The 14440-nt window shown below is 35.8% G+C and overlaps 1 protein-coding gene across 1 annotated transcript in view; it reads left to right on the forward strand.

Moving 5' to 3' along the window:
* The window catches only part of LOC148034635 (beta-galactosidase-like), a 96299-nt gene that overhangs the window by 12564 nt on the left and 69295 nt on the right, over nt 1-14440 (forward strand). The window contains exons 4-7 of the mRNA XM_087679561.1: nt 3568-3634; nt 3755-3847; nt 10023-10160; nt 10346-10437. Of these exons, the coding sequence (XP_087535687.1) occupies nt 3568-3634; nt 3755-3847; nt 10023-10160; nt 10346-10437 (390 nt within the window). The remainder of the gene's footprint in view (nt 1-3567; nt 3635-3754; nt 3848-10022; nt 10161-10345; nt 10438-14440) is intronic.

Raw genomic sequence — 14440 nt, forward strand, 5'->3', positions numbered from 1 at the left:
AGCACTAATGGCTACCTCTCACATAGCTGATGCGCCGTCTATATCTACGGGTGTAGTGAGCTTACCTCCATGCCGATCGAGTTACCTCCTCTCCCGCGCACTCCAGTAGCTCCACGATCCAAGTGCAAGCTTTAAGCAAGCTCCACGCTCCAAGCTCCATTGCCGCGAGCAAGACAAGAGAAGAGAAGAGAAGAGAAGAAGAGAGGAGAAGATGGAGAGCTTATCCTCCCCGGTCCCTCACCCTCACACACTCACTCCCTCACACTCTCACACTCCCTCTCTCAAGCACAAGCTCAAGCAAGCAAGAACAAGAACAAGAACAAGAAGAAGAGAGCTACTTTTGGCCACACACAAGAATGAGCTTCTCATTCACTTTTCAACTTTATATACAAAACCCTAAATCCCTTTTGGGCGGTCATCCCCTTTTTACATGGTCGGCCGTGGCCTAGGCCCTTTTCCCCATTGTCCTTCTACCTTCCTAGCTTCCTTTCCATTGCCCGTCTATATTTACAAATTGCACGGGTGAGAGCTCGGTGCTCCTTGAATTAAACCATGATGCACTTGCGCTCTTTTACAAAAGTATTGACTTCCACTTTTCCTTGTGCGTCTTGTTCCCTTATTTAGGACTTTTCTATGCTTCTTGTGTTTCTAGATTTTTCTTGGTGCGCCTTCGTCTTCCGTTTCACTTTGCCTTGGCCTTTGTCTTCTGCTTTAGCTTTTCCATATTTTCCACCTTGTTCGTTTGAGGGTTAACAGGTTCCTAAGTTTGTGAGTTGATAAAATTAATCGTTCATGACTAGACGCAGAATCACCAAAAATCAAGAAGAGCATACTATAGCACATTGTACACTTACTATTTAACCAAAATAATTTGCTAATGGCAATGAATCATGTAATTGATAATTGAAGGCTATTATACACTTGAGAGAAGCAACTAGCTTCTAGCCCTCATGCACCCATGTAGAAAAAATTACATCTCATGAGAAGCCTTGGAGAAGTTATCCAAAAGGGGCTTTCCCTTTTTCATGGGTGACCATACACATTCAATTTGCTCATAGTCACAATGGCAATGCTCCAAGACAAGCAACAATAATAACTCTATCAATGACATTTGCATGAGCATATATTAGGTGAGAAAAGAAGCTAACCATGTACTTTAGCTTGCAATGTTGTTTGCCCAAACAAACTCCTTGATGCTAGTGTCAAAGTTTGAATTCTTGTGCAACACTATGTTTTTTTTCTAGTAGATAAGAAGATGCATAGCTTGTGTTTGATAATGATGAAGAGTTAGCCCCTATAATCATAGTACTACTATGATGATTCTAATATTTCTAGGTGTAGTAGTTGCAAGAGTAGACACCATTTCTATAAACAAAACTAGTTAGAATTGGTTGTACCATTTCAAATCAGACTCTCACATTTTTCATGGTTTGACACTAGTATTGTTTAATGAGAAAAGCCACATTGGTGGCTATTTGGACCTTCCATTACATTAGTAGTAAGTTTACATCTAGAGAAACTTTTCTATTGCCAAATGCATCATGGTGCATATGATCGAGGGCATCAAGCCAAGGACATTGATTACTATAGATCCACATAAAATGTCTATTAATGCAAGTGTGTTGTAGAACCTCAAGGTGAGGTTTTGGTGGAAGATCAACAATCCTTATATTGATGAAACCCAATCCTAGGTTTATAAGATGTTGAGCTTTATCTAAGCTAAACTTGAGGTTCATCCATACATTAATTATATCAAGTAGTGTTTCTAGGTTCAACAAACCTATAGAGGATATACAATGTGGCATGAAACCCCAAGTCAAGATATGAGCTTGTATGTAGTGATAGGCCATGGTGGAGGTAGAGTATAAGATGAGGTAAACTTTGACTTAAAGGTTAATCCTAAACCTTGACTCTGGGTTACAAAAGCCTAACTTTGAGAAACCTCTTGTTAATATGTTTGAGAAACCTCTTGTTAATATGTAGTATAAAAAATCCTTAACTTGTACTTTGCACTTTCAAAGTCTTCTTTATTGTTCAATCTGAGGTTGTAAGTGATACATTGTAAGGCCTATAGCCCTTACTAAGGTTTGGTAGTTGAGACCCTAATCAATTGTGTATTTGCAGTTATAGTAGCAAGGTAGTACTCTCTAAAGTTACAATGTTTTGATGGGTTTCATTTAGATTTTTAATTTCCTAAAAAGTTTTGCTTCGTGTTTGGGAGGACTTCCTTCTACATGATTATCCAAATTTGCAAGTACCAAGACCATTTTCCTATAAATCATTCCCCTATGTATGTCTTTTGTAAAAATTCAAGCATATAGATGCCAATATCATAGCCATCAAGTCTCTTATTATGTATCTTTAAATATTCAATCCTCTATGCAATATTTTTGTTTTGTGCATAAGTTTATAGCAAGCACTATACACATACGTATGTATATATAAAATACATGTACACACATTCATACACACGCATGCACATGCACATAGGTACAGATGCGTGTGCACACGTGTGTGTGTGTGTGTGTGTGTGCGTGTGCGTGTGCGTGTGCGTGTGCGTGTGCGTGTGCGTGTGCGTGTGCGTGTGGGTGTTCATGTGTGCACGTGCATGCGTGTGTGCGTGCGTGCGTGCGTGCATGTGTGTGCGTGTGTGCGTGCACGCGCGCGCGCGTGTGTGTGTGTGTGTGAAATGAAATAGGAAAGCTATAAGTCATGTGGCTTACATTTTTATTGCAAAACCCATGCTAATATTTGTTTGAGATTGTGAGGAAGGCCATTACAATGCTTTCCAATGATGTTCTAGAAGCCCCAGTAGCTTTGTTCTCAAAAGCCTACCAATGCAAACAACTTTTAAGCTTAAATCTAACTCTAATATAATGAGTATTTTATCCATCCCATATCTTGTTAAATTTCATGAAGTATCACTAGTTACATGTAGACAATAAATGATGTTTTATATTCAATTCTGAAGAAACCAACGTAGCAAGGTACTTGTGCTAGTTTTTCAATATAATGCTTTCCTATCAGCCACATATAAATCTAGCACATCTTATTTTGTGAATTTTATATCCACAATTGCACTACCACATTAATTATAGATGATATCTTGTCACAAATCCTTGTTAAAATACATATCGTATTCCATTAGTAATTTTCTAATACTAATACACCAATCATAGACATGACTATAAAGGTTACTTGAAGAAAAAATTTCACCAAATTTTCTCTTTGGGAACATTTTATAACCCTTCATGCCAAGAACCTAACATCTACATGCAAAATTGCACATATCATTTACTATAAATGCAGCTCTTTACACCATCTGAAAGAACGATATAAGTTACCACTGTGAGACCATCTTAGCACAAGGAAATTCTCTTTTTCAACAATGCTTTCAAGGCATTACCAAAGTGTGCATGCATGCAAACATGCACAACATAGTTTATACTTTGTAAAATCACATTTTTCTAGTGTGCACAATGCAAGTGTACACCTATACCGATGAAATACTTATACATCATGTACAGTTATGCTAGCTTTCTTATCTTTTTATTTTTAACCAAAAAGGGGCCTGCCTGTGTGGTTATATCTTGAAGATGGAGTCGTACTACGCACAAATAATACAATATTCATGGTATGAACTCTTATATACATCACTTGAAGCATTGATTCTATATTTTTTTATATGTGTGTTTATGTTGATATTAATCTAATGTAATGTTTTGTGATCTCATGATCAAATATTGAATGGTAGGATGCAATGAAAAATTTCACCACCAAAATCGTCCAAATGATGGAAGATGAGAGTCTCTTTGCATGGCAAGGAGGTCCTATCATTCTAGCACAGGTTCTCTCCTTCCTAATCAAGTTAACAAACTATCTCTATATGGTGAAAAGTCCAACATTACTCAACAATGTAATTAAATTAAAACATAGAATTCTATACATTGCCATGGGTGTGTGTGGGTTGTGGGTGCATGTGCATCACTAGAACACACAAGATTGTTATGCACAACTATTTAAGAAGATTAAGCGATGGTGGGCTGCATCCATGGAGCACAATGGTGGTAGTTAGCCGAGGCATGCTATAAGAAGCAAGAACCACTACACAAGATAAGCAAGTGAAATGAGACTATGAAGACCCAACTATGTGATGGTGGACCGATGACATAGAGCAACTAGAAAGCATAGTGGTGGCTATTGTCCGAGGCACAATATAAGAGGTAAGAAACACTGATGGGGTTGCTAATAAAAAAGTAAAGCAATAGAGTGCATTAGTTGACTGAAAGTTCATAGACTAATCCTTCTTTATCCTACTAGATCAATCTTTGCGGGTTTGAGAGTCCTTCCGTCTAAGCCCAATGATAATATCTCTTCTCATATTAATGTAGAGCTTGATTAAGTGACCCATCATTAGTTGTATATTTCTTTATCTCTTTGGGACTCACTTTATATTATTTCCATTTCATTTTTGTAGGTGTTATTTTACTAGCTTCTCTACCCTATCTAGTAGCCCTTGACAATCATGACACTTATATGATCCCAACATGGCATAAAGATGGTTAGCATACCCATGCATCGTCTTAACAAAAATCATATTTTTAAATCTTCCCAATAGAATTGTTACCTTAGGCCTAAGGATAGCTAAATGAGGATTGCAAGACACAAACAATATTTCAATAACCACTAGAAAATGTAGATATGTATGGAGCCATCATCAAAGCCATCATTTCTAGGTTTAGGGAGGAGTAGATGGATAAAGACATCCTAAGAAAGCTATGGTAGATCAAGTAGCATAAACCAAAAATATAAAATTTTGTGGAGGAGCTGAAAGATTTAACTAAGAAATTTGATACACCACTAGTTGAGAATTGGAAACTCAATTAAAGGGTTGGTGAAAGTTGATATCACTAACCTTGTAGTCACCTTTAAGGATCTAGAAGCCAAAGGTAGCAAAACAACAAAAAAATTTGAAGGAGGCTAAAAGAGTAATTTTAGCTCCAGCTTAGATTTAGAGTTTGAGGATGATAAGAGTCCAAAAGTCTTAAAAAGGAAAAGAGTCCATGAAGCAAGAGTTAAGGAAACTTTGGAAACAACTCATGGCTCTGATAGGAACATGCGACACCATTTACTATGAAGAATATCCCATTCGATTGCTAGCAATGAGAATGTCACCTTCAAGGGAAACATGCATCAATGACTAGGAGGATAACAATATCTATCATTAGGGGACTTTGGAGAGGCAATCAAAAAGGACTTTGTTGTAATTGTAGGAGCAAGGAAATCTTGCAAAGGATTGATGCCAAGGGTGTACAAGGGTAGATGTTTGGACTACCAAAATAATGGCAGTCCTATGGTCATCATGGTAAGAAAAGCATAAGTTATCTAGTCAATAGCAAAACCACCACCCTGAGAGTAGGAGCAAGAACGAGAAAAGACATTGTGTCCCCTTGCATGCAAGTCCAACTAATGCAACAATCAGGTAGGAGAGTAATAAGTGATGGCAAAGATCTTTGTAAAGATCACTACAATGTAAGGTGTGCTCATTAGATGAGGACTAAGTAGCCACTAGCAAACCCAAGTCTTGGTAATTAATGTGCAAAAAAGTAATAGAAAGCAGAAGGAAGTCAAAAAGTGCTAGGTAAGAAATAGATCTAGTAAGTGAATGAGTTGTAGATCAAAATAGCCTAAAGGCTTAGTGCTAGTGCAAAAAATTGATCATGGGAGAAGTTGGATGCACATTGCAAAAGCATGGCTTATTTTCAAGAACTATGTATGAATTTTTGGTAAAAGGTCCAACAATCCTTAGATATGTGCTAATGGGACACCTTCTTTTGTATTTCTAAATAAAATCCAACGTGCAATAAGCAAGGTCTCTTGTTTCTTGTTACAAGTTGCAAAAACTGTGTAAGTTGCACCCATCAGGCTTTCATAGGCCAAGTGTTGTTTACAAGGCCACAAGTCATTGTTTGGCTAGAAGCCATGATACATGTCATGCTTTGCATGCTCGGACATACGTATCCACTAGAAATGATGGCTATAATTAATGATTGTAGCATTGTTCAAACATGTAAGCCCCACTCTATGGCCCCTTGAGACTACTTGGCCTATAGACCAATCACATGGCCAATAATTGGAAACAAATATAGTTATTTCCATTCAAAAAATCATTTCGTGGTGCTAGGTTTGGAAAAAGCCCTTCTTCCTTGGTCAAACCATTTTGTGTCTTGAAGAGGAACCCCCCAATTCTGTTCATTTAATTGAGGTTTAATCATTCACTAATTGAATTCCTTATAATGCCCTTCTGGGAGGCCAAATTTCCCCTAATGACTCAGTTGGGAACCAACTAGACAAGGGAGGATCCCAAGAGCACCAATGCACTAAGAGAGTAACACAAGAGAAGGGATGTCAATCGTGAGAATCAATAGGTCCTTAGCAACAACAAAAGTGTAGAGAAAGAAGGAACAAAAGGCATAGGAGAAAATTCAATTTCCAAGGTACTACATGATTAGGACATCAATTTACTCCCCATTAGATCTGAAAAAAAGGAGGTGGTTGTCTCTACTACAATAATAAATATGCCAAAAGCTATGCAGTTGGGGCTATGAGCATCATCCTCATGGACACTATAGGGTTAAATTAGTAGCTTCTATTTTGAACCTAGGAGGAAACAAAAAATGTTTGAACTCATATTATTCAAAGCAAAATATAATCCAACCAAACTAGTGGCCAAAGTAGAGGGAACTAGGATCTAAAGTGTTGAATGCGCCCATTAATGTTGAGTTAGAAGAGATACACTTAGGCAAAAACTAGATAGTCTTAGATTATTTGGATCAACAAGAACCTAGCCAAGGGGTTCTAAAGACAATTGATGGCCTTTTATTAGGAATTAATAGTGTATTCACATCATACATATTTGAAGGGGATAGACTATGAAGTTTGCCTACACAAAATACTACTAAAAATGGATGCTAGATGATATGGCCAAGCATGAGAAGTATGATTTTAGATAGATACATTCATATAACCAAATTTTAGTGGCATTGGAGGATTAGGAGAAGAAAGAATTCATCACAAAAAGTGGGAGGATTTTACATACATTGTCTTGCCATTTGGCTAATAGACCGCAATATCAAGTTTTCAAGGCGAGATGACAACAATATTTGCAAACTTCGCATAATTTTTTGGCCATTTTCATGGAAGACTTCACAACAATTTAGAACACTCACAAGCTCCAAATCCATGTTATGAAAACATAGATGATATGTCCCCTTCCAGGTTAATGTGGATGCATCTAGCATGCCTTTGGGAACCATTCTTGATCTAGATTACCCAATATACTATGTGAGAAAAAGATTTTCAAAGAAAAATGGATTAAAAACTACTGTTGATAGTAAGGCATTAGGAATACTATAGTGTCCAAAAGTTTAGGCATTGCTTTATTGGTGAATCCCTTTTTCTTTTATGTGGACCAATAAACTCATTGATATAGTTGATCAGCAAGGTTGAGATTTGATGCACGTTATTCTAGTGGATGATGTTACTTCAAAAGTTTTGACTTTCAAATCATCCATAAATGTGGGAAGGCACACTTTGTAACTCTTTTTCCATCACAAGTCATCATAGCATAGGAATTTAAACTATTTGGCATCAAGTCCTTAAATGTGAAACTATTCCAAACTATTGAATGCAATAGATTGGCTAAAATTAATCCACCATCTTTAGACCATGTAAACAATTGGTGACTATGAAAAGGTCCAAAAGAAGCAATTAGAGCTTTTCACAAAAGTATACACTAATCAATGAAGTCCCACACAAAATAGGCAAAGATCATATCCTTAGATGATGAGTGCCAAAGCAAGATAGGGTGCTCCTTATGACTCATGAAGGAGACATAGGAGGACACTTTGTAGGAAAAGTCATAACTAGAAAACTACTTTAGGTAGGCTTGTGGTTAGCAACTATTCATAAATCTAAAAGGACATTGCCAAAGTATATGGCTTATGATAGAATTGAGAGATGCAATGCACATTCAAGCAACCCACATACACATGCTTGTATGCTAAGTAGGCAATGGGACAAACAGTGGTGGATGATAAAGCAAGAGAGTCACGTGAATGGCAAGATAGGTTAGGATGATGACACACCTTGGCATGCAAGGTCATGGCCACCAAGTTCACAACTTGTAGGCATGAAAAGAAGTGTGTACTCTTTGTGTGTGTTAATTGAATGCATCATAAATATTAAATTGTTTGGATGATGTGCAAAATTTAATTATGTTGCTTTTTCATTTAACCATTTTGTGTCGAACAAAAACTATTGGGTCTAACATTTTCAAAGCTAAATAAAAGTAAACTATTGGCAAACTCCAAGGGGCATTGTGGCAGCTAAAGCATTGCAGTGGTTCATGTGGATAATAAATGCATCTACTTCCTCCCTCTCATTCTTGTCTAGTGTAAGGTAAAATAAGTCTTGCTAGTGAATTGTAGTGTCCAAGAGATTGAGGATCCAAAGTGTTCCTAGTAGGTCATAGCTAAAGATTGGTCAAGGACAAAAGCATGTAGTGTGGACAACCTATCTCAAATTGCACCATGAGGCAACTACATAAATTCAAAGTGAAGACTCTTTGGTTCATGTTGATCTCTCAGAGCCAACAGATGTACAAGCATCCATTAACAACTATGATAAGATTTCAAGCTCTCTTTTTCCTTTTTGGTTCTCTCGTCTTCAACTGAGTGGGGCAAAGAGGATTCGGTCAAATAGGCTTTCCATATTTAAGATAATTGATACGAGATTTTGCAAAAACTCACTCAATAGAAGATTGAAAGAGGATACTATCCCATATTCAATGCTTTAATAGACTACCATTGTAAGATATTTTTATGCACATGGAAGCATGCATTAAAGTGCAATATTTGAAGAACATATAATCTATGATCGAGTATCAAATACATTTGTGATGGGGTTGATGATGGTGATCAAGTGTTTTCTTTTGCATATACATATCAAACACATGAACTTTTTATGCATCATAAGCCCATGCTAGGAAAAATAAGAACTTTGTCAATTCTATACAACATTCACCTCTCCAAAATGAAATTGTTGCACTCATGGAATGGAACTTGAAATGTATAACTCCATGATGCAATGCTCTTGCCTACAAACAATGACATCCATGAGGAGTCTCATGCATGTATTACCCCCATCTTGGATAGATAAACATGGCATTGCACTTTAGCACTTGGATAAATCACTAAAATGATATCAACCTTAGCACGCTTTAGAAGATAAAATGTGCTTTTAATGTAGGTCATTCCTCTTGAGATGTATGATTGGAGTGTTACCCATGGGGAAAGTATTGGAAAAAAACGTAAACCTTTGTTTAATGTTTAAGATGCTCACATGCTACCAATTCCCCGTTTCTTTGGAGATGCATGATTGGGCTATTAGCTACAAGGCAAAAATTAGCAAAGTGTTGCATTACCTTGCCCCAATGTTTAGATACTTGTATACCGTAGAAGCAATCCCCATCTTTTTTGGTATTTCCCATTCACTAGAGTTTTTTCCTCGCTACACTTTCTTGGCAATTGTGTACCAGATTTCTTAGAAGACGATTGGGAAATGTTCAATTGACTTTTTGCATGACTTTCCAATCACTTTTATTCTTTAATTGAGTCACTGGCATTTGTGGACCTTATGGGCTAAAGGAAATCATACATTTTAGGTGTTCAATCATTTACATATCTTTGTTGCTTGTTGTACCAATCTAATGCATGGAGATTTACATCCCTCTAATATGGATGTCCTTTACCTATATTAAATTGGTTTTTCAAAAACTTTGTGACATGAATTGTTTACTTTTATGAGATACTAAATGATTGTTTCATAACTTAAAATGCATGTGTGTTTTAGGGATAAAAAAGGTAAAGATGTCATGAGAACTTCCAATACATAATTGCATGTAATGATATATACAAAATTCTAAAATGTCATAGATTGACATTATAAATTTATGGATATAGATTGAAAATGAGTTTGGTGCCTATGACAATACAACTTCAGCATATGTGTATGCAATGTGGGCTGCTAACATGGCAGTAGGACTCAACACTAGAGTTCCTTGGATCATGTGCAAGCAACCAGATGCACCTGACCCAGTGGTAAGAAATATGTACTTTTGGATACTTCATTTTTCTCTTACTGAGCATAGTTTGGACCTTAATGTCCTTATATTATGTCATTGAAATAAAAATGTTTATGATCATATGATATCATAAATCTATGCAAAAATTTTAACATTATAATACTCATAGTTAATTTTGATATTTGGCTTGACTATGGCTAGATCAATACATATAATGGTGGAAAAAATGGGGAAAGCTTTCAACCCAATGCTCCATACAAGCCAAAAATGTGGACTGAAGCTTACCCAGGATGGTCTCTCTCTCTCTCTCTCTCTCTCTCTCTCTCTCTCTCTCTCTCTCTCTCTCTCTCTCTCTCTCTCTCTCTCTCTCTCTCTCTCTCTCTCTCTCTCTCTCTCTCTCTCTCTCTCTCTCTCTCTCTCTCTCTCTCTCTCTTTGTGCATGTGTGTGTGTGCGCGCGCGTGTGTTTGGGGGGGCACACATACTCATGTGCATATATGTATGTGCTTGTGCAAGTGTATCAAAATGTCAATTGTACACTTAAGTTATTATCTATCATTAATTTTATTAATAATTTATATCCAATAATTGTTTTACGAAAGTCTATAACCTTGCATATAAGTTGAAAGTTATGCACACATTTTTTATAAGCATTCCTCTACGACATCCATTTTACATCCTTCCTTTGTAAGGAAAAGGTGGTTATCATGGACTTATAGTGCAATTCCTTATCCATTGAGATCTTAATATCACCCAAGCTTAGGCTACTACTAGGAAGATTTAGCCATGTTGTACATCATCAACTCTCTTGGTGATCTTGTCTAAATGAAATTTTTTGTGCCATAATGGTATCATGAGGGCCTTTGATTGAAGATCGATGGTTACAAACCAAAAGGGTTTGTGATGTCAAAATGGAACAAAACCTAATATTTGTGAGGGTTCCCTAGTTCAAATGAAGCTAAAATACAAGGTTGCCATAGCCTAATATTTGTGAGGAAAAAGCTTAGTAGTAAAGTAAAAATAGGGCAAAGGGAGAGAACTTTTAGGGTATGAAATAAGGTCCAAATTGGAGGAGGTAGATGTGACCACGTGGGGAGGATTATTTATCAAATTATTTGCACTATTGCAGACCTTTCCAAATTACCAAGAAGATAAAATGAATCCTAGTTGTTGGATTTATCACTCCATGTAAGTCATTTGAAAAAATGCTTGGAACAAGAGAATAGACTCCTTGATCAAGGTCTTGAATTTGGTGGACATTGTTAGATACATCCACTAAGCTCGTGTTGGTTATTGACATGGGACATAATCATCCCTATAGATAGTTTGTCTCGAGTATTTAATCAAGTGAAATCATTTCCCAGAGGTGAAGCCATCTTGAAACTAAGGATAGCAATTACTCATAAAAGGAGAAATATTACATCTTGGTTATCTAGGATGGGTGCTTATAGAATTTCTTAGAGGATGTCCACTCTTTGATTTGATTTAACAATAGAAATCAATAAATATATTTTAGACATGCATTATGTTTACGTTTTCTTAATAAAGCTTAATCTTCTTCTTAGTTTTCTTTGCATTTGAAACAATTAGAATTTACATTAAAACTATTCAGATCAATTGCTTAGCAAATTTTCTAGCATCTTTTCATTTGAGCTAATGAAATTTCCTTGTTTTATGAAACACTAGACCACAATATAGAAACATTGCCTAAACAAATAAGTTCAACCCATTGATAGTAGAAGAAAAGATAGCTAGACAATTACATAGTGTTTTTATAGATTTGCTCAAAGCATGTCCACCCTAAGGTTGTTTTTAACAATAGAAATTAGGAAATACATTTAACACATGCAATATGTTTATGTATTCTTAATAAAGTTCAATCTTCTTCTTAGTGTCATTTTCTTTGTATTTTAATAATAAAAATTTACATTCTTTAAACTATTCAAATCGATTGCTCGACAAATTTGCTAACATCCTTTCATTTGACTCAATGAAAAGACCTTATTTTATGGAACTCTGGACTAAAATATAGAAACATTGCCTAAACAAATAAGTCCAACCCAATAGTAGATGACAAGATAGCTAGACAATTACATAGTGATCTTGTGAAAGGATTGATTGAGCCTAATACAAGTCTTTGTGGGTGCATTGGTTCTTCTCTCTAAAAATAAGGATGATAAAATGTGCTTCTAGGGGAATTATAAAGGTCTTCATAAGATAACCATTCAAAATGCATACCTATTGTCTAGGATAGATGATCCCCAAAGGATAACTCTGTGATGTGAAGTACTTCATCAAAATCAATTAAGATCAAGACATAATAAATATGAATAGCTCCTCGCTCAAAAAATGCATGTCTTATGTGAACACTATCAATTATTGGTTTTACCTTTTAGGTTAACCAACAATCCCACAAGCTTTCATCATATAATGGCTAACCTATTTAGTATGTACTAGGGAAAATGTATTTTATTTCCATTAATGGCAAACTTGTTTATAATAAGTCATTTAGGGAGCATGTGTATTGCTTGCATCTCATATGGAGCTATTATAACTTGGATTTGTTATCTCATTTAACTGCGTTGAGATTGACCATGAAAAGGTGAGGGTACTAATTGAATGGCCCTCTTTGAAACATTGATAGATGAAGTCATTTCTAGTTTTCACACATGTGAACCCATTCTTCTTCATACAATTAGACTATATTAAAGTTTTGAACCCTAAACTTGTTTGCTTAAGTTCATTATGCAATAAGAAGAAGCATGTTGGTCCTCCTAATTTTTTGGAATTGTAAGCTTGATCAATGTTTGTTTTCAAGCATGTTTGTTTTCAAGCATTCAATGGATAGTTGTGACTATAAGTATATCATTGTTCTAAACAGAAACTTTATGAGGTCCATATAGGTGCTAATGGTTATGCTATACGTGTCGCCTTATATCAAACAAACAATAGATGTGCTATGCCTGAAAAAGAAGGAGATCTTGGCATTGGTCCATACACTTAGTCTTGATAGTCATCATATGTATAATACCTACTAGATTGTCCAGACCGATCACTAGTAATTGAAATTCCTCTACATCCCAACAACTTGTGCAACCTCTGAGGTTGTAAGGTGAGGTGGGAAGAGTAGTGCTAGTTGTTTTCAATGTCTACTACTACAAGGACACAACCAACAAGCTTATTGATGCTCTTTGTGTTTCCAAGGGCAATGCTATCTCTTTTTTAGAAAACTCAATTGATTTCTAACTTTCTCTTAACAAATTTTGGCGATCATATGATTACTTCAATATGTGGAAACTATTCAAAGATGGTATTCATAACTTGAAAAGCTTAGGTGGTCTAAACACACAAAATCCTAGCTACTCAGCCAAAAATAGTGGCAAAGTATCCCATCAAAATTGAATTACTATGTAAAGAAGGAAGTCATGCATAGCCATTAATGAGGATGTTTGTATAAGTAATATACATATGACAATGCACCTTCTGTAATACATGTTGGCATAATTGGACTTTGGTCTTGTTAGCTAGTATTTTTACTAGCAAAACATAAGATGTTCATGGAAATTTAGATGCATGAGTGTGCACAATGTTGGCTCAACAAAGTTGAATGACACAAGCAATCAAGGATGTAACATGTTCTACAAACTCCCAATAAGAAATTGACTAGTATGTCCATGAAGTGTAAAGTGGGATTAGCTCAAAAAAATCAGGGCCAGGCCACAAACTCCATCAAAATAAATTAAAATGTCTTGGTTTAAGTCAACAAAGACAAACCATAAATTAGATGGTCTCTTGTGAAGAACCTCTCTAAATTATATGGGTTGGACGATAGAATTTTATGACTATGATCCTAATTGAATTTCCATTTTTGACACACAGTCTTCAAAACATATTAGCTATGTAATCCTGTATTACCAAATGAACAACTCAAACTATGGCAAATATGCTACATTCATATGTTCTTCATTATTCGACTAAGTGAGAGTGTTATCTTTCACCAATTAAATTTTCCTACAACAATAGTAAGTATTTGACACATGATATAATCCGTTTATGTTGATGTATGGTCATGAACATAATCCTTTAGACTTAGAGGAGTAAAAATAAATGTGATATGTACTTGAGTTCTTACATTATTTTTTATAGGTGATAATAATCGTAAAGGATGGCATAAATAAAACCCCAAGCTTGTGCTTCATTTTATGCTAATCGGCATCCCAATCCTCCAGAAGGTATGTGGCTGTAGTAAAGCCATAAAAGGCTTCGATAAAATAAGCATGATCAAATGTGAAAGTAAC

Source organism: Lygodium microphyllum, chromosome 6, assembly GCF_053477565.2.
Source record: "Lygodium microphyllum isolate KBCC chromosome 6, Lygodium_microphyllum_v1.1.10, whole genome shotgun sequence".
In the NCBI taxonomy this organism is placed as follows: Eukaryota; Viridiplantae; Streptophyta; class Polypodiopsida; order Schizaeales; family Lygodiaceae; genus Lygodium; species Lygodium microphyllum.